The 22,367-nt window shown below is 37.6% G+C and overlaps 1 protein-coding gene across 3 annotated transcripts in view; it reads right to left on the bottom strand.

The window, feature by feature from the left end:
* Positions 1-21,634, bottom strand: part of NAV3 (neuron navigator 3) — a gene marked incomplete at both ends in the record, with an annotated part of 371,484 nt that extends 349,850 nt beyond the window's left edge. For all 3 annotated transcript variants that reach the window (XM_079715629.1, XM_079715630.1, XM_079715631.1), the window contains one exon: positions 21,392-21,634. In XM_079715629.1, the coding sequence (XP_079571755.1) occupies positions 21,392-21,634 (243 nt within the window). The remainder of the gene's footprint in view (positions 1-21,391) is intronic.
* Between the last annotated feature and the right edge of the window lie 733 nt (positions 21,635-22,367).

Below are 22,367 nucleotides of genomic sequence, written 5' to 3'. Positions count from 1 at the left end.
TCTAGGATAGCTCCTTTTGAAACAAAGTCATCAGGAGGCAAATCATGAGTTGAAAAAAATAAGATTACAAAAGTCATTATTGATTTTTTTAACTCAATGAATATGTTTAAATTCTTACTGTACCCAAGGCATTGTGTTAGGGATCTCAGGGGATATAAACATGAATCAAATAGGCCTCTCCTTAAAGTAAGAGTTTAAATGAGAAAATTCATTTCAATTAGATTAGGGAGAATTTTGAAAGAATGCCAAGATTCCCCGCTGTACTGGGGAATATTAATTTGTCCACGGCGTCTAGGAAGGACTAGTATCACTTTTATAGCCACAAAAATCAAAGAAAACATGGCTGTTATACAGTCATTCCTGAGAGATTCTAAACGTATGATCTATAAACCTCAGTGAACTGGCAACATAGCACAATCTCTTTTTTGGAATATATATCAAATCGAATGGCATCACGCTGAGAAGACTGAGGGCTTCAGTCTTTATTAAAGAAATTTATCTCTATTTACCTGGGTTCTGCCCCCTAAAATAAAGAACAGCAATGAAATGTAAATCATCTAGTGTTCCAGAACATATGGCAAAAGCAGCACTCATGTTGTCCAACATATAAAAAGGCAGGTACCTCTTTAGCCTTTATGTCACTGCCAGAATAAACTGTTCCAAGTATTTAGTAAATTATGTGTTGTATTAAAAATGGTGTGAGCTCCTTATTTATTTTTTGTGGTGGAGGACAAAGTTCCTGTATGTCTCCAACTTGACTGTTTCCAGCAGAGAAAAGTTTTGATTTACTTGGACTAAAATACTTGGCATACAACAGAAGGAGGGTAAGAACTTCCCACTGATTTTTCCCATTAAGCATTCTTGGGCAAACCTGAGAAATTACTCCACAGAATGGATCTTATATTCATTCAGTGGCCCAGCTTTGCCACTAGTAGCAAAATTCATAGGCTTAACTCAGAGCAGTCCTGTTATTTTAACATGGCTGTTTCTATTTATAAAGTTACACAATCCAGTTGGTCCCTTCTTCCTCCCTGTCTGAAACACAGTTTACAGAAAGAAACCACAGTCATTACATAATTGTATTGCCAGGAAATCCTAGTGTTGTTTTCTGGTAGAGAGTATAAGACCCACACCTTGACTTATGCCTTACTCATCCTAAATCACATCTGTTCTTTGGGGCACTTTCTCCTGGCTCAAGAATGTGCTCTGAAACTTTACTATGTTTATTAGAAGGCCGGTTTTGCTATTATGACTATTCATGTTGTGGTTTTACAGATGTCCTGTAAAGGAAAGCCCGTTGTACAACAGGAACTAACCGTGGCCAAGTCCTTTGGAGAGCAGTGACACATCTACAAGAGGACCCAGGTGGTAAGACATGTGAACAAAAGTTTTACACAACCGCACTGGAGAATAAGAAAGCAAAAGACAAGGCAGCCATTGGGACTTGTTCTAACTCTCCTTTCAACTTAAAGGCAGCTGCACCAACTGGATATGTTCATGAGTCACCATTGTGATAGGGTGGTATAGACAGGAACTGTCCTCTGGAAGGTGAAACGAGCTACAAATGCAGCAGAATGAACACAGGGATATGATGTCCAAGATGTTCTTGCAACTCCTTAAAATATTAACTTTAATGAAAAGTTTACTTATTACTTGATCAAGGCTGCAGAAGAGAAAGGGACATACCAGTGCTCGTGATACCCTTACTCCGCGTAGCATCTTTTCTCATATTTCATGCAGAGTGAGTTGTAGATAATGTCAGCACCTGGTCCACTATCGGCCTAAAAGGACTTCTTTCCTGCTGAAACCTCTGCAGCCTTATCTTTCAGTTGGATTTTATCTTCTCGCTCTTTCAATTCTCTCAGCTTGCTTCACACAGACCAGACATAAGAGCTAAACAAAATGTGTTTAGTGCCTGAGGGAATTAATTTTCTGCCTAGGATAACTAGACAAAGTGTGATGCAATTCCTCCCCTGAATTTAAAATGCTGTGTTATTTTGAAGGCAATCTTCGTCATCCAATAAAAACAGAGACGGAAAATGGGTGACCTTAAAAAACATTTTTCTGAAACCTAAGATTCTCACACCTACACAAATGCCTCTGATAATTCTGGGTGTACACAGATGCTCTCTTCCTCTCTGAAGTTCCCCAGCATTTTGTCAATGGTCTATTGTTCAAGTGTGGACTTTCTCCCAGACCACATCCTGTCTGTCTTATGGAGAAGGATGCTGCTGGAGTGAAATGAAAGTCCTGTTTTTCTGTGTAGTCTCTAAGGTGGAGAGAAAACAAATCAACCTCAAGAGAGCTCTAAATTCAACTCAGGACCTATAGGACTTATGGTGGAAATTACCTGATGAACTCTGGGAACTAAGTATGTTTGTTTTATTGACAATTCTAAGTCTTTCACACAAAAGGAAACAACAGGACATTCATTATTGCCAACACTAGTTAAAATGACACAGATAAGGAAGGACCAGATGTTAAGTATCTGAACCTCAAAAAAAAATTTCTTCTTTGAATAACTAAAACCTCCACAGAAACTACTTCTAATTTGAATGATTGCCATTCAAGAAAGGACATGTTCTGCTAAATCTCACTAGAGGACTGACAGTCTGGCAATGAATTTTTAATTAAATGAGGCAATGTTTTAAAATCAATAAATATAAAATACATTTTCTACTACTACAAAATTAGAATTAATAATTAGATAAAAATGCAATAAAATTAAAGAGGAACACATGAAAATCTGATTCAGAATTAGTGGGACCCACCATCCCAGTGTGCCCTGGACTGAGAGATTCCCAAAACAAGAACTTTCAGTGCTAAAATCAGGACAGTTCTGGGAAAGCCACTATAGCTGGTCACTCTATGTAGACTTAATAATTTCTTTTATTTTAATGGTTGCTTATAGAAAATGGGGGTCAGGGGAGAAAACAGTAAGTAAAATCTGGAATAAAAAAGCTATCAAGAAAATTTTTGTTTTAATTACACAGTAATGTCTCTGTATGCCCCTAGGAAACATTTCTTGCACACCCAAAAGCAGACAAAGATGTGAACCTCCTAAGCAAATATTAGCTCATGCATTGGGCACTGATTAAAACATCACTTGCTTAACCTTTACGTATCACCAACTCAAAAGCTCATATCCAAATGTGCAGATGAACCCTAGTAACTACACAAAACATTGCAGCACAAATTTAATACACCAGCTCTTTCCTCTGGCTTTATCCTATTCTATTATTCTTTTCTTCTTATAATCCTATCTTATTTGCACATGTTTTGAAATCTTATATGTTGCATTTTAAAAAATTCTACTAAATCTTTTTTTCAAAAGAGACAGTATTTAAATCAGTGATACTAAACTGAGGGCAATTTCTCCCCCACCAAGGGGAGGCAACCTCTGGAGACATTTTTGATTGTCACAACTGGAGAGAATAAATCTGTTCGAAATGAAACAAACATAGCTCGAATGTATAATCACAGTTACGATTATTGGAAATCTGAATAATTGTTTCTGATATTTCTAGGTAATATCAAATAGGAATTTAATGTTGCCCCATATAATAAATATAAATTCCTAAAAAGAGTTCCAGTTGTTGCTAGTATATTTCCCATAAAGCCTATCATGTCAAAATGAGCTTTCAAACATACATACACACACACACAGCCACACACACTTCCCCTTGTACATAGTAAGTAAACAATGAATAGTTGATGATGAACTAATTGATTAGTAAAGATAAGAGGGACTTCCCTGGTGGTGCAGTGGTTAAGAATCCGCCTGCAAATGCGGGGGACACGGGTTTGGGCCCTGGACTTGGAAGATCCCACATGCCGCGGAGCAACTAAGCCCGTGCACCACAACTACTCTAGAGCCTGCGCTCTAGAGCCCGCAAGCCACAAGTACTGAGCCCGTGTGCCACAACTACTGAAGCCCATGCGCCCTAGAGCCCGTGCTCCGCAACAAGAGAAGCCACTGCAGTGAGAAGCCTGCGCACCGCAACGAAGAGTAGCCCCACTCCCCGCAACTAGAGAAAGTCCGCGTGCAGCAACAAAGACCCAATGCAGCCAAAAATAAATAAATTAAAAAAAATAAATAAAATAAAGATAAGAAAAGTCACCTAGGATCCATGATAAGAGGCAGAAGTAGAAATTGGAAGGATTTACATTTGTGCAACGGCCACCTTGTTTTAGAATACAATACATCTAGCCTGAATGAGAGGAAAAGAGCAGAGAGAACATATTGTTGCAGATGATAAACCTTGTGTTCAATGGAAGAAGGCAACACACAAGTGTGTATATCAAAAAGTCAGCCAAAGGAAGGAAGAAAGAGCTATAAAAAGCAGATGGTTTGAAGAGAAAGGAAATGTAAAACAGAATCCAAAAAAATATATGGGTCAAAATAATAACATAAATGGTTCTGGCAAAAATATCACTCTGTAGAAATCCAACGAATTGTCAAAAAAGGAAGGCACAGCAAGATTAAAAATGTAAGCATTCGGGGGCAGTAAAGAGAAATGTCTGTTACCTGCCTACGTTTCCGAGTCTAAAAACTGAACAACTTAAATTGATCCATGCTAAAGCTAAATAGTAAACACTGTGAAAGAGAAGTAGAAACCTGAGTAGATAATCCCAGATGCACAACTGAATCTAAAGACCAATTAAGTCATTTAGAAATTTACCTTGCATTTGAAAAGAGGTTGCTTTATGCACTCTGCTTTATGTTTGCTCACCAAGGTCTGAAAGGATTGTAATATGAGTTGCTTCTTTCAATACCAGTGGTGGGTTTGTCAATGACCCATTCATACTTTCCCACTAGGTCCTTTTTGGAACCAATCCGCAATGTAGTGACAGAAGCTACATGGTGTCTCCAGGCCAAGAGAGCAGATACCCCCTCATACAACTATGCAGCCACCCATTTGACATCTAGAAGCCAGCAAATGCCTCCTTCCTGCTGTGATGCCTGACTCCAGCCTGAATCTTTAAATTTCACTTCTAGAATTCAGATCTGACACTGTCTTGGCCTTTCTGGCTCCCAGCTTGATGGAGAGTTTCCAGGTCCCACAAGAGAGGAATGCTACAAGCTGAGTAGTAAAGCGAGTAGAAACAAGGGCACAGGACCAAGAGAGAGTTGCTTTCAGGATGTGAGTTTGGATCACCAGGTTGCAACAGGAGAAACTGAAGGTGGTTAGCAAAATCATCAAGTGGGAGGCAGCCTGAGGAGTCACAATACCACAGCGAGCTTTCTGTATGATACATGTGTGTAGATGGGCCTGGTCCATTTTTTAAAAGCAGAGTTAACTACAAGATATTTTCTTTCTGTACATTGAGAAACTTGAATATAATTATGGTCTTCCAGACATTCAATGTTTTGCTGTTAAAGACATGTTCTTATAATTCAAGGCAACATTTTGACAACCTGCAAGCCACTTCTGGGCCCTTAGAATATTTTTCATATGGCAATTTTTTGCCTAATGTTGAACATCTGACTAATTAGACAGTCATGGGCTAACTAAATTCTGGCTAATAGCTCACCAAACCATTTCTGGGCACACAGCTAGACTATACTTCCTAGCCTTTCTAGCAATTAGGTATCATATGACTGGGTTCTGGCCAATAGAACTGAGTAGAAGTGATATGTGGAATTTCTAAGTCTCTTACACAATCCTCTATTTTCTCTCTTTCACTGTTGGTTAGTTAAAGGTGGGATGGTACAACCACAAGCTTAAAAAAAAAAAATCTCATTTCCTGAATTACCATAAACCTGTGTCAGCAAACTTTCTATAAAGGATCAGATAGTAAATATTTCGGACTTTGCAGGCCATACTGTCTCTATTATAACCACTCCACTCTGCTGTCACAGCACAAAAGCAGCCATAGACAACACAGAAACAAATGTCCTGGCTGTGTCCCAATAAAACTTTACTTACTAAAATGGGGTGCCAACCCAGATTTGACCTATGGCCCACCATTTATCTACCCCTGATGATACAAACAGCCAAGAGAACGAAAAATAAACTCCTACTGTGTTAAGCCACTGAGACCTTGAATCTGTCTGCTAGAGAAGTTAGCATTACCTTGACTAACAAAATGCCATTTTCACTGTTTACGAAGTTTACTCTAACTCATGTCCTGATGGGAAATTATGAGCCTGCCCACCTCAGGTTTTCAGTTTTACAAAAGAGTAAACATCAAAGAATAACTTAAAGAGTGAACATCAGTTTGACAACATCCAAATACAGCAAAAAGAGATGGCCTGCTGTTTTTGTTTCTTTGGGTTTTTTTCTTTGATGGAGATCAGATCATGTTATGTTATTGGGAAAAATTAGGTAAATTTTTGTCACTGCCTTTTCATCTGGTGCCTTTATCTCCAGGCAGACTTGTAACACTTTTTAACAAATCATTCCATTTCCTGGGAACAGTGGAGAAATTCTGCTATGTGTCCAATTAATGATCTCTCCCACAGATATTGAATTTCTCTATTGGCTCTAGTGACTAGGAGTCCAAAGAAAAGCACTCTTAAAGCAAAAATGGAGTAACAGTGGGAGGAAGAAGAATGCAAAGTGAAATCTGTCAAAGATTAATTCAGCCCCCCTGTAAGAATCCACAGTTTTCTTTGTTTTCCCATTATGTGACTCAGAATCCACAAAAAGAAGAAATAATAACATTGATTTTGACTGTGGTTTATAAACTGTTCTGAGAGAGAGGGAGATTGAAAAGCAAGGACTTAAGAGTAAAATAGACCTAGGTTGGCATTCCCGCTTTATCCTAGTACCTCTCTGAGCTCAGTTTCTACATATATTTAATTGTAACAATAATAAATTGGGTATAGCATCCAGCATGTGGTAGGTACTCAGAAAGTATTGATAATTATCATTGGTTGATTGCTACTTGCTGCCAAGTTCACAAATTATCATTTCCAAATAAACTAAGTTTTGCTTGAAGAAACATGTATGTGTTCTTCAAGACACAGAATTCTGTGTTTTGCTGATAATTAATAAGTTAATCCAAACAGCTACAGCTTATTTCACTAGATGTGTCCCTCTTCCATTGCTCTTGAGAGGGATATCTTAGACAAAAGTTTGGGCCATCACACACTCCTAATATTCTGATTTTTGAACTCTCCTCTTACTGGATATTTTCCACATTTCATTTCATCCTCACCCTTCTAAAATACAGACTTGATCATATCTCTTTGACATCCTTCCCCTCATCCTCTATAGACTAAGTCTAACCTCCTTACTGGGCATTTAATGTCATCTTCCCATAGCCTCATCTCAACTGCATCTCTCTTATCTAAATCCTAGGATTGCTGAATAATCTGTAGTTTTCTAAACACAGCACAGTATTTCATACCTTGATAGATGCTATTCTACCTAAGATGTTCTTTCTTCCATATTTATTTAGCTAAAAAAATTCATTCTTCAAAACATGGCTGAAATGTTACTTTACTTGTACATGGAAATTAGTCACTGTCTCCTTTGTTCTACTAACAATGCTTAATATTACTACTTTCGGTATTAAACTATTAGATACTTTTATAGTATTATAATAGGTAATAAGTTGACCACCAACTACGTACAGCACTCTGTTGGCATACAGTTTATATGCAAATGTTATGTGGTTAGTTTACATTATTGTCCTCATTTTATAGATGAAGAAGCTGAGACTTAAGTATTAATCGACTTGCCACAGTCACTTTGTTAGTGAATATTGGAGCATTCTAAAATGAGAATTGTGGTCAGCAGACGTCAAGTGCTGTAAACAGGATGAAAACAAGAGGTAAATACGAGTCAAGAAACTGTGTCTTTTCCACCCCAAAACACACCACCAGACATGGACCTGCCCTCCAGAAAGAAAAGATCCAGCCTCATCCACCAGACCACAGGCACCAGTCCCCTCCACCAGGAAGCCTACACAGTCCACTGAATCAACCTTAGCCACTAGGGGAAGACACAAAAAACAATGGGAACTACGAACCTGCAGCCTGTGAAGAGGAGACCACAAACACAGTAAGTTAAGCAAAATGAGAAGACAGAGAAACACACAGCAGATGAAGAAGCAAAGTACAAACCCACCAGACCTAACAAATGAACAGGAAATAGGCAGACTACCTGAAAAAGAATTCAAAATAATGATAGTAAAGATGATCCAAAATCTTGGAAATACAATGGAGAAAAAAAAGAAACGTTTAACCAGGACCTAGAAGAACTAAAGAGCAAACAAACAATGATGAACAAAAAATAAATAAAATTAAAAATTCTCTAGAAGGAATCAATGGCAGAATAACTGAGGCAGAAGAACGGATAAATGACCTGGAAGATAAAATAGTGGAAATAACTACTGCAGAGCAGAATAAAGAAAAAAAAATGAAAACAATTGAGGACACTCTCAGACACACCTGGGACAACATTAAATGCACCAACATTCAGGCTCCCCTGGTAGCACAGTGGTTGAGAGTCTGCCTGCTGATGCAGGGGATGCGGGTTCGTGCCGCAGTCTGGGAAGATCCCACATGCCGTGGAGCGGCTGGGCCCGTGAGCCATGGCCGCTGAGCCTGCATGTCCAGAGCCTGTGCTGCGCAACGGGAGAGGCCACAACAGTGAGAGGCCTGCATACCACAAAAAAAAATTAAAAAAATTAAAAAATGCACCAACATTCGAATTATAGGGGTCCCAGAAAAAGAGAAAAAGAAAGGGACTGAGAAATATTTGAAGAGATTATAGTTGAAAACTTCCCTAATATGGGAAAGGAAATAGTAAATCAAGTCCAGGAAGCACAGAGAGTCCCATACAGGATAAATCCAAGGAGAAACATGCCAAGACACATATTAATCAAACTATCAAAAATTAAATACAAAGAAAAAACATTAAAAGCAGCAAGAGAAAAACACAAATAATATACAAGGGAATCCCCATAAGGTTAACAGCTGATCTTTCAGCAGAAACTCTCCAAGCCAGAAGGGAGTGGCAAGACATATTTAAAGTGATGAAAGGGAAAAACTTACAACCAAGATTACTGTACCCGGCAAGGATCTCATTCAGATTTGAAGGAAAAATTAAAACTTTTACAGACAAGTAAAGCTAAGAGAATTCAGCACCACCAAACCAGCTTTACAAAAAGTGCTAAAGGAACTTCTCTAGGCAGGAAACACAAGACAAGGATAAGACCTACAAAAACAAGCCCAAAACAATTACGAAAATGGTAATAGGGGCATACATATTGATAACTGCCTTAAAGATAAATGGATTAAATGCTCCAACCAAAAGACATAGACTGGCTGAATGGATACAAAAACAAGACCCGTATATATATGCTGTCTACAAGAAACCCACTTCAGACCTAGGGACACATACAGACTGAAAGTGAGGGGATGGAAAAAGATATTCCATGCAAATGGAAATCAAAAGAACGGTGGAGTAGCAATTCTCGTATCAGACAAAATAGACTTTAAAATAAAAACTATTACAAGAGACAGAGAAGAACACTATATAATGATCAAGGTATCAATCCAAGAAGATATAACAATTGTAAATATTTATGCACCCAACATAGAAGCACCTCAATACATAAGGCAAATGCTAACAGCCATAAAAGGGGAAATCGACAGTAACACAGTCATAGTAGGGGACTTTAACACCCCACTTTCACCAATGGACAGATCATGCAAAATGAAAATAAATAAGGAAACACAAGCTTTATATGATACATTAAACAAGATGGACTTAATTGATATTTATAGGACATTCCATCCAAAAACAACAGAATATACTTTCTTCTCAAGTGCTGATGGAACATTCTCCAGGATAGATCATATCTTGGTTCACAAATCAAGCCTTGGTAAATTTAAGAACATTGAAGTTGTATCAAGTATCTTTTCTGACCACAACGCTATGAGACTAGATATCAATTACAGGAAAAAACATGTAAAAAATACAAACACGTGCAGGATAAACAATACACTACTTAATAACCAAGAGATCACTGAGGAAATCAAAGAGGAAATCAAAAAATACCTAGAAACAAATGACAATGAAAACACGATGGCCCACAACCTATGGGATGCAGCAAAGCAGTTCTAAGAGGGATGTTTATAGCAACACAATCCTACCTTAAGAAACAAGAAACACCTCAAATAAATAACCTAACCTTAAACCTAAAGCAATTAGAGAAAGAAGAACAAAAAACCCCCCAAAGTTAGCAGAAGGAAAGAAATCATAAAGATCAGAGCAGAAATAAATGAAAAAGAAATGAGGGAAACGATAGCAAAGATCAATAAAACTAAAAACTAGTTCTTTGAGAAGATAAACAAAGTTGATAAACCATTAGCCAGACTCATCAAGAAAAAAAGGGAGAAGACTCAAATCAACAGAATTAGAAATGAAAAAGGTGAAGTAACAACTGACACTGCAGAAATACAAAGGAACATGAGAGATTACTACAAGCAACTCTATGCCAATAAAATGGACAACCTGGAAGAAATGGACAAATTCGTAGAAATGCACAACCTTCCAAGACTGAACCAGGAAGAAATAGAAAATATGAACAGACCAATCACAAGCACTGAAATTGAAACTGTGATAAAAAATCTTCCAACAAACAAAAGCCCAGGACCAGATGGCTTCACAGGCGAATTCTATCAAACATTTAGAGAAGAGCTAACACCTATCCTCAAACTCTTCCAAAATATAGCAGAGGGAGGAACACTCCCAAACTCATTCTACGAGGCCACCATCACCCTGATACCAAAACCAGAAAAAGATGTCACAAAGAAAGAAAACTACAGGCCAATATCACTGATGAACATAGATGCAAAAATCCTCAACAAAATACTAGCAAACAGAATCCAACAGCACATTAAAAGGATCATACACCATGATCAAGTGGGGTTTATTCCAGGAATGCAAGGATTCTTCAATATACGCAAATCAGTCAATGTGATACACCATATTAACAAATTGAAGGAGAAAAACCATATGATCATCTCAATAGATGCAGAGAAAGATTTCGACAAAATTCAACACCCATTTATGATAAAAACCCTCCAGAAAGTAGGCATAGAGGGAACATTCCTCAACATAATAAAGGACATTTATGACAAACCCAGAGCCAACATCATCCTCAATGGTGAAAAATTGAAACCATTTCCACTAAGGTCAGGAACAACACAAGGTTGCCCACTCTCACCACTATTTTTTTTTTTTTTTTTGCGGTACACGGGCCTCTCACTGTTGTGGCCTCTCCCGTTGCGGAGGACAGGCTCTGGACACGCAGGCTCAGCGGCCATGGCTCACGGGCCCAGCCGCTCTGAAGCATGTGGGATCTTCCCAGACCGGGGCACGAACCCGTGTCCCCTGCATCAGCAGGCGGACTCCCAACCACTGCGCCACCAGGGAAGCCCCTCACCACTATTATTCAACATAGTTTTGGAAGTTTTAGCCACAGCAATCAGAGAAGAAAAAGAAATAAAAGGAATCCAAATCAGAAAAGAAGAAAAAGAACTAAAAGTAATCCAAATCAGAAAAGAAGTAAAGCTGTCACTGTTTGCAGATGACATGATACTATACATAGAGAATCCTAAAGATGCTACCAGAAAACTACTGGAGCTATCAATGAATTTGGTAAAGTAGCAGGATACAAAATTAATGCACAGAAATCTCTAGCATTCCTATACACTAATGATGAAAACATCTGAAAGTGAAATGAAGAAAACATTCCCATTTACCATTGCAACAAAGAGAATAAAATATCTAGGAACAAACCTACCTAAGGAGACAAAAGACTTGTATGCAGAAAATTATAAGACACTGATGAAAGAAATTAAAGATGATATAAATAGATGGAGAGATATACCATGTTCTTGGATTGGAAGAATCAACATTGTGAAAATGGCTCTACTACCCAAAGCAATCTACAGATTCAATGCAATCCTTATCAAACTACCACTGGCATTTTTCACAGAACTAGAGCAAAAAATCTCACAATTTGTATGGAAACACAAAAGACCCCGAATAGCCGAAGTAATCTTGAGAAGGAAAAACAGAGTGGGAGGTATCAGGCTCCCTGACTTCAGACTATACTACAAGCTACAGTAATCAAGACAGTATGGTACTGGCACAAAAACAGAAATATAGATCAATGGAACAGGATAGAAAGCCCAGAGATAAACCCACACACATAAGGTCACCTTATCTTTGATAAAGGAGACAAGAATATACAATGGAGAAAAGACAGCCTCTTCAATAAGTGGTGCTGGGAAAACTGGACAGGTGCATGTAAAAGAATGAAATTAGAACACTCCCTAACACCACACACAAAAATAAGCTCAAAATGGATTAAAGACCTAAATGTAAGGCCAGACACTATCAAACTCTGAGAGGAAAACACAGGCAGAACACTCTATGACATAAATCACATCAAGATCCTTTTTGACCCACCTCCTAGAGAAATGGAAATAAAAACAAAAATAAACAAATGGGACCTAATGAAACTTAAAAAGCTTCTGCACAGCAAAGGAAACTATAAACAAGACCAAAAGACAATCCTCAGAATGGGAGAAAATATTTGCCAATGAAGCAACCGACAAAGGATTGATCTCCAAAATTTACAAGCAGCTCAATAACAAAAAAACAAACAACCCAATCCAAAAATGGGCAGAAGACCTAAATAGACATTTCTCCAAAGAAGATATACAGATTGCCAACAAACACATGAAAGGATGCTCAACATCATTAATCATTAGAGAAATGCAAATCAAAACTACAATGAGATATCATCTCACACTGGTCAGAATGGCCATCATCAAAAAATCTATAAGCAATAAATGCTAGAGAGGGTGTGGAGAAAAGGGAACCCTCTTGCACTGTTGGTGGGAATGTAAACTGATACAGCCACTATGGAGAACAGTATGGAGGTTCTTTAAGAAACTAAAAATAGAACTACCATACGACCCAGCAATCCCACTACTGGGCATATACCCTGAGAAAACCATAATTCAAAAAGAGTCATGTACCAAAATGTTCATTGCAGCTCTATTTACAATAGCCAGGACATGGAAGCAACCTAAGTGTCCATCAACAGATGAACTGATAAAGATGTGGCACATATATGCAATGGAATATTACTCAGCCATAAGAAGAAACGAAATTGAGTTATCTGCAGTGAGGTGGATGGACGTAGAGCCTGTCATACAGAGTGAAGTAAGTCAGAAAGAGAAAAACAAATACCGTATGCTAACACATATATATGGAATCTAAGAAAAAAGAAACATGGCCATGAAGAACCTAGGGGCAAGACGGGAATAAAGACACAGACCTACTGGAGAATGCACTTGAGGATATGGGGAGGGGGAAGGGTAAGCTGTGACAAAGTGAGAGAGTGGCATGGACATATATACACTACCACACGTAAAATAGATAGCTAGTGGGAAGCAGCCGCACAGCACAGGGAGATCACCTTGGTGCTTTGTGACCACCTAGAGGGGTGGGATAGGGAGGGTGGGAGGGAGGGAGACGCAAGAGGGAGGGGATATGGGGATATATGTATAACTGATTCACTTTGTTATAAAGCAGAAACTAGCAGAAACTAACACACCATTGTAAAGCAATTATACTCCAATAAAGATGTTAAAAAAAATCCCTGCAATTTAGAAGTATATAAGGTAAAAAAAAGAGAAGATGTCTTTTTAAAAGCCACTGGTAACCTCTCAGAAAACAGAAGTCAGAAATCAAGAAAGTAAAACAAATGTAAACCTTGGAATAGTGGGAATGGACACAAAGTACTCTTTAAAGAAATGTATCTGCAAAGTTAGAAAGAGTGATCATCTGAAGCATGTTGAAGGATATAATAATAATTATTATTAAAAATAGTAAAGATCTGAGCATTTTTGGAAGCTGATTCTAAAGCAGTGTTTCTCTACGGAGTTTGACTTCACCTTCCCCACAGATGCATTTCACAAAGTCTGGAGGCATTTTTGGCTGTCACACTGGAGAACACTACTAGCATTTAGTAGATAATGGCAGGGATGATGTTAAATATCCCACAATAGTAAGGCTATTCCACTAAAACACAGAATTATCAGCTCCAAAATGTTACAAGTTTGAGAAATCTGGGTCCAAAGAATCCATTGGATTGGAAGAGATTGAAAAAATAAGAGAAATGTGATAACTGATAAGACAAAATCAGAAAGAAGGGGGGTAGATAATACAAATATTCTCCTTCGAAAAGCTTCACCAAGAACTATTGTCCTCAGTTCTCGTTCATTGTTTACAGATAACAGAGATTGAAGTTGAGACAGTTTAAGTGACTTATCGTTTCAAAATCTAGCAGAAGTTTAATTCAAATCTTTTGAGCTCTTAATTTGATGTTTTTTTAACTATGACACCTAGTATTTTAAGTTCAAGAGTGACTGAGGGTAATTGTTGGAGATATGACAGCATAAATATCAACCATGAAACAATTATTTTGTTTAAAAATTATGACATACTAATGATTTTATGTCTCCATAAACAATATACTTAGTGCCTTCCTTTTTATTAAAGGAAAGAAAAATGTCTATAACACTGGAAAGGAAGAAACTAAGAAGAATACATTTGGCAAATCAGCATCAAATACACACTCAATATTGACACTTGCAGAAGAACAATCTAAAAGTTATATGAGGTTCTGAATAACATTTAATCACATATAATTTACACCAGAAATTCTGGTAATTTCATAGTTTAAAGCATTACATATAATTCTTTAAAGACGTTATAAAGCACAAACTAAAATAATAGACAATAGTATTAGACTGTCACATTTCTATAAATTGTTACTTAAGGGAAATAAATGTATGATACTGAAAATCTGAGCCTTCTGCCAGCAGAAGAAAAGTTAAAATTCAAGGGTCATTACAGCATTCTTTACACACTACTGCTACCATGAAGGCAAAAGCAATTAAAACAACCATTAACAGCTTCACTATAAAACTTGGAGCATGAAGTATAACCAGAAAAAGAAATCACCATGTTTCTTTAAATACAAATAACTAAATGTGCAAGCACAGCAGAAACAGGCAAAGCAGGCGGAATCATCTAGAGACCTGAGGGCTGACCTATGCAGCTGTGGGCCTGGCCAGCTCTGGAAGTGCTACCATGTGAGTGAGCCAACAGGGGTGTCCACAGTCCTCAGCAATCAGGCATCTTCGTCATGAAGGAAACAGCTGGAGCCCAGAGCCTGTCATCTACTCTATTGACATCTGCTGCTATATATTTCTCTTCTGGGGTTTCTTTTATTCATTTCTGTTTTTCAAACAATTCGGTGGAGACCCTGTGTCCACTTAATTGTCTTCTGATAATTCTAGGCACTTGGGCATACCAATGCTTTATTTGCAACTCACGAGCAATGCTAATTAAATACTTATAGCAAACCTTACTTTTATATATATATATATGGAAATCAAGTCAACCAATAGCGCTTCTTCTCTCCCCCTGGCACCAGAAGTCCCCATTGTTACAATGTTGTTTATTAGTTAAGAGTAGCACCTTCTGGAACCACACAGTTTTAGTTTGAATCCATTTTCTACCACATTGAGATACTGGCAAGTAATTTAACCTCAGCCTCAGTTTCTTCATCTGTAAAATGGGGATGATAACAGTCCTTATATTATAAGACTATTGTGAGGACTGAATGCAATACTCTGTGAAATGCTTGGTCCAGTAAATGGCATACAGCAAGCCTCTATAGACATTAGTTAATATTAGTCCCTTTCTGCTATTACTTCTCCTAAATGTCATTCACCGTGTAATTTTGTCTCATTTTTACCAAAGAGCCTTCCTCATTGTCTTCCTAGTGAAGTCTGCCTACATCTATAATCTGACCCCAAGCTGTTCATTTCCACTAACAGTCTGCTCAAACCATGCTGGTTTACTCTCTGGGTGCTCCTCTATGAAACCTTCTCCTCAAAAGAATGCTTTTTCCTCTCTATATATGAGCCCTATCTGCCCATTAAATTACAACTACTTGATGAAGTATTTTCTGAATGTTCCAACCAAACAGGATTTCTCTCAAATGTAAATTATGAAATAATTGCCCTCATTAGCAATATTATCCATATATTTGCTTGTCTATATCACAATTTATGTTTTTAAAAAATATTCAATTTAATGCTTTTGAGTATCTTCTGTTTTCAAAGCATTAGTGTTAGCACTATATGAACAAAATAGTAAGCAATAATCTCTATCTTGGTTGTCCTTACAACTAATAGGGTAAGAACATTAAGCAAGTATCCATTCTACCATGTATATAAATTTCATTATTCATTCAAGAATTTCCTTTATATCTCCCCAACTGGATATAAACTTTCCTTCCTTTTAACCTCCCCAACAATTTATTATTTTCTTTGACTTTTGAAGTGAGCCTTAAAAAAAATAGGTGAAACTTAGAGAAAAGGTTATAACTAGAAAAAATATTGCAAGTACATCATGACGAGAGAGTGTAATGTAAAAGACAATAAAGGCTTTGTAGAGACAAATCTTGATTCAAATTCTGGATTTTGATACTAGTAGTATCAAAATTAACTACTAGTTAACTGTCTGATCTTACGAGTGTCTCCCACTCTATCTAGGCCTCAGATTACTTCTCCGTAAATGTGGATACAGTGCCTTCTTTGAAACATTGTGAGAATAAAATGAGAAATTTCCTATAAAGTACAAGATAGGTGCTCAAAAAATTAATTGTTTTCTATAATAATGTAAAAAGAATCTTGAGTTTGCATAGGTAATTCAAGAAAGAAGGGGTGAGCAAGCCCAAGTCTGAAAAAAGTTAGAAATGAGAACAGAGGTAAAATTTAGGTGACAGATCAAGCTGAAAGGAGGATGGGGATTAAAAAGTGAAGGCCAGTTATCAGTGGTAGGTATGGCTGAGGAACTTTTATGAACAAGGATGTCTAATGCTCAACTGTATGTTATTTGGTGAACCATGACAATGTAAAACACTCTTTCTTAACCTTAATCTCCAGATTCTTAAGTAACGTTTCCAAAGCAAAGTTACTCTCTTTCTCATTTGGGTGAACGCCCAGGAAGAAAGGAAAAACAAATCCATATGAGGAGAGACTCTAGAAAATTCAAGGAAAGCAAGAAATCAGAACAAGAGGTAAATAGAAAAAATATGCCTTTTAGATATCATGGTGGAATTTGAAAATAGGCCATGGAATCTGTAATTAAAGTTATTTATTTAGACCACTTTATTTATAAAGTTATTTATTAAGACCACAACAAGATATCACCTCACATCTGTCAGAATGGCTATCATGAAAAAGAACACAAATAACAAACGTTGACGAGGATGTGGAGAAAAGGGAACCCATGTACACTCTTGTGGGAATGTAAATTAGTGCAGCCACTATGGAAAACAGTATGGAGATTTCTCAAAAATGTAAAAAGAGAACTACCATATGACACAGCAATTCCACTCCTGGGTATATACTCCCGCTAAAAAACACTAATTTGAAAAGATCCATGCACCCCAATGTTCATAGCAGCATTATTTACAATAGCCAAGATAGAGAAGCAACCTAAGTGTCCATCAACAGATGAATGGATAAAGAAGATGTGGTATATATATATACAATGGAATACTACTCAGCCATTAAAAAGAATGGAATTTTGCCATTTGCAGCAACATAGATGGACTTGGAGGGCATTATGCTAAGTGAAATAAGTCACACAGAGAAAGACAAATACTGTATGGTATCACTTATAGGTGGAATCTAAACAATACAACAAACTAGTGAATATAACCAAAAAAAAGCCAACTCACAGATATAGAGAACAAACTAGTGGTTACCAGTGGGGAGAGGGAAGGGGAGAGAGGCAATATAGGTGTAGGAGACTAAGTACAAACTATTAGGTACAAAATAAGCTACAAGGATTATTGTACATCATGGGAAATACAGCCATAATTTATAATAATTATAAATGGAGTATAGCCTTTAAAAACTGTGAATCACTATATTGTACACCTGTAGCTCATATAATATTGTACAGCAACTGTACTTCAATTAAAAAAAAAGAACAGTGTGATTAAGCAATCTGAAAAATTTGGGACACCCAAGAATGAGATATAGAATAGCTAGATAGAGCTATGATAGAAGAAGTGACAACAATTAGGAGACTGAAATGCCTGAATTAAAAAATTGTAAGACAGGGCTTCCCTGGTGGCGCAGTGGTTGGGAGTCTGCCTGCCAATGCAGGGGACACGGGTTCATGCCCTGGTCCGGGAAGATCCCACATGCCGCGGAGTGGCTGGGCCCATGAGCCATGGCCGCTGAGCCTGCGCGTCCGGAGTCTGTGCTCCGCAATGGGAGAGGCCACAGCAGTGAGAGGCCCGCGTACCGCAAAAAAAGAAATATGTAAGATAGGAGAAGAAAGTAAAGTTTTTTCTCTAATCAGAATGGTAAGTGTTTTGGATGGATGTGATGGAGAGCCACTGGAGACGAGACCAATTTGGAATTATTACAGAGACAGAAAACTTAACAAGGGCCAAAGCATGAGGATGTGCATAAGGGGATAAATCCAAGCTGTAGTACAGAAGCAAAATCTTCAATTTCTAGCAAATTATGGAATGTGGAATAGCGATGTATATCACCAGAAATCAGACTAGGAATTCAAGATTAGATGCCTGGAATGATGGCATGTACACTAACCAAAAACAAGGACAGGAGAAGGGAGTGTTGGACTGAAGATACATTTCTGACACTGTCATATGCAGGTTTGTTCTCTCTCACCAGACTGTGAGGCTGTTTGGTGCAAGGACCATCAGAATACTCCACATAAGTGTTTCTAAATGACAGTCATCTATTGTGGGTACTATCAATGGTCTATTTTCCTTAGAAATAGAACCCATCATTTTTAGTTGGGCCTAGAATAAACTCTACATTTTCCAGTCTCCACTGTAACTAGATAAGGCCTTGGAACTATCAACAGGCCAAATGGATGTGGAAGAATCCTTAATGAAACAGGATGTGTCTTTTTTTTTTTTTTTCTGGTATGCGGGCCTCTCATTGCTGTGGCCTCTCCCGTTGCGGAGCACAGGCTCCGGACGTGCAAGCTCAGCGGCCATGGCTCACGGGCCCAGCCGCTCCGCGGCATGTGGGATCTTCCCGGACTGGGGCACGAACCCATGTCCCCTGCATCGGCAGGAGGACTCTCAACCACTGCGCCGCCAGGGAAGCCCAGGGTGTGTCTTTTTAATTGAGTGTAACTCAATTATTCACTCAAGACTGAGAGATGGATGCCAAAATGACGTCAGTGGACAAAAAGAGAGAGCCTGGTTCCCTGACAATTTCATGAAGTCACCACACCAGTCATGGATGGCTTGCTTCCAGATATCCTTTAAATGAAAAAGAAATAAACTCCTATCTTATTTATGCTGTTATGTTGATTTTTTTTTTTTTTTTTACTATTTGCAGCCAAATCTAATTTTCTCTAACACAACAACCTTGATCATTTTTGCTGTTTTCTTTACTTCTATTTTTTTCAGAAGTTTATACAAATCTTAATTCTTTTCTAACATTTAGAAATATTCTGAAATGCTGACCAGGTATTCTTTACATTTGTTTGAAAAAGTTTTCAATCTGATAAGCAGCATGGTAAAAACACCTCTATAAATACAACATTGCTTACCACAGAGTCTTATTGGAATATCAGATGTATGATTGATATGTTTGCTAACCAAAGAGACCAACCAAAGTTCTATTGCAGATAGTACTTACAGTGGTCAAGTCTTAGGCCAAGGCCATTTATCAAAGTACAAGTTTGAGTCAACCTGCAGAGATGATAGCCATGGTCAGGAGAGAAAAATGGTTTCTCTTCCATCTAATCCAGACAAGTCATTGTGGGTACACAGAATATTAGAAGAGAACGGCGTGCATTTGTTTTAATTATTTGCATAAAGTTAAATATTGTTAGTCTTTAATTGATAATTTACACTTCCCTACTTTTACCCTGAATTGCTTATGTTGGACTGAGAACTCTAAGCCTAAAATTAACTATTTTCTTTTAATTGATTTTTTCTTGGGTAGTGTTGTCCTAAAACACAAAAGGAATAATTTTAGAACTAGAAGTACTTTAAAAATCATTCATTCTAAACCTTATGTTTTATAGATGGAATGATCCAAAGAGACTAACGAACATAACTAAATCTTTCTCAGTATAATTGTTCATTCATTGACTCATTCATACATGTATCAATCCATTCAATTACTAATTGTTATGCCTAAAGCATTGAGGAGAGGGAGTTGTAGCACAGAATAAGGTCCTAGGTTCTATATATTTTCAATTTAGTGGGGATAGAAATAAATTATCCAAATAATTAAAACGCAATATAAATTAAGGTGTCGTAGGCATTACTACAGGTGAATAACCACAGGAAAGGAAAGGCGAGGAAAGGGTAACTAGCAAAGACTTCATGAAGAAAGCTGCACTTGGGCTGCACCCGAGAGGATCTGAACAGGTGAAGACAGAATGGACATTTCAGACAAAAAGCGTGACTTTCTTTTTAACTTGTAGAGTTGACTTCTGTATGAAGCCTTTCCTTAAATTATTTTAGATTACATTTGGGCGGGAGAGTAAAATCAAATCATTCCCTAAGGAGCCAGAGGTGACTTTGTAAAGCTTGATGCCATAGTTAATGCTGCATTAAAAAGTGATGCTCATCTAGGTACAAAGGAATCCCTGTGGAGTTCACCAGCTGAAGGGCCACGCTACCCCTCAGCATCTGGAGAAAACGAGTGTAACATGGCTTAAAACCCAAAAGCTATGAGCTACTGCTCACAAATGTCATAAATTAAATGACTGAAAAAGATGTCAGTAATAAGTCAAAGAGTAGGTTTTCAATTTACAAGTGAAAACCCAGACAAATGTGCAGTATCAAGGAAAATCATACTTCATTTTCCTTCATACTACAATGAATTAAACAGGCTAGGATTCACATATTCAATCAGAAAGTGTTTAAAATGCAAATGACATTTAGAGAAAAGTGATGGTGTCTGTACTAGTTCTCACAAATAAATCTTTTTTTTACTTTATATCTGAAAAATAGCTCCCCTTTTCCTCATATTTGTGATCAATTACAGTTATCAGTAAGAGAGTTATCTAGGATTTAACTAGGCACTTCATCAATAAGTAGTACTGATAACACAGGCATATTCAGAGAATTTCGTTCACAACTTTTACAACCATAAATTATAAATACAGTTCTGCATAGGCTAAATATTCAGCTTTCAAACTACTTACTTTCTTACACCGGTATTCCTCTACTAGTCCCCACTTCACAGCATGTTTTATATTCTACCTAAAAGGAAATTTGCATTTCAGCTTTATAAGTCTGTAGGCAACCTTCAGCCACTAACCTTGCTGTCTTCTGTCTCCTTAGCTTTTCCTTGGAGGGGTTTCTTCTCTTCAAATTCACAGGCTGATTGTAATGTGACCTGACAAGAAAGCATTGAGCTCTCTGATTCAGTAAGTTCCAGAGGTCTCGAAGAATAGTGCTGTGACCCAGTAGTGCCAAAATTTGGTATCGGAAGAGCAGTATGAATAGGCTTTGACCCAACAGCTGGCTGCCTCAGTTTTGAGGCAACCCCAAGTACAGGCATGGCTTCTATAAAAGTATCTTCTTGCTGCCAAAGAAAATGCTTCTAACCTCAGTCTGGTAGACTCCAACTTTAGTATTTCCAGAACAAATACTTTAAACAAAACTAGCAGTCAACATGATTTAAAAAAAAAAAAAAAAAAAAAAAAAAAAAATGAAAAAAACACAACTAATAATATAACTTTCAGGAAGAGGCAAAACTCCCCTACATCTTTAGTTAAGTTTCTTTCTTGCTGGCTTGAATTCTCACATTCTCATTCTCTCATATATCCATTCTCTCTCTCTCTCTGTTCAGTGAGTCAGTGTCCATGTAATATTAAATATTCCTTTGGGGAGGAAACTTTTCTTGAAGGTAACTGCTACAAAGCTCCTTCTCTAGGATTAAAGAGCTCCTAGTTTTACCTTTTCTTCTCACTACACAGTCTGAGTCTGAGCACTGAGAGTGAAAAAGAACAAAAGGAAAGCCCTTCAGTCCAACTGTCAAAGCAGCCAAAAGATCACAATAGTGGAAGGACAGGCATTCTTCCTAACTTCAGAAATAAGCAGCCTGCATTCTCTTTTTAAAGAAAATTGTATTTCCCCCAGCTTAAAAAAAAAAAAAAAAAGAATGGACACGATTAATGGCCAAAACAAACAGCTGTTGGAAGAACTTTTAGCCCGGAAACAATCTCAGCAATGAAGCTGTTTGTCTGATTTCCAGCTATTTTTCACTACTGACAGCCATGAACCACGGTGTT

Source organism: Hyperoodon ampullatus, assembly GCF_949752795.1.
Source record: "Hyperoodon ampullatus genome assembly, chromosome: 11".
NCBI lineage: Eukaryota > Metazoa > Chordata > Mammalia > Artiodactyla > Ziphiidae > Hyperoodon > Hyperoodon ampullatus.
The sequence above is the reverse complement of the archived record's forward strand: the minus strand, read 5'-3'. Positions and strand labels throughout refer to the sequence as shown.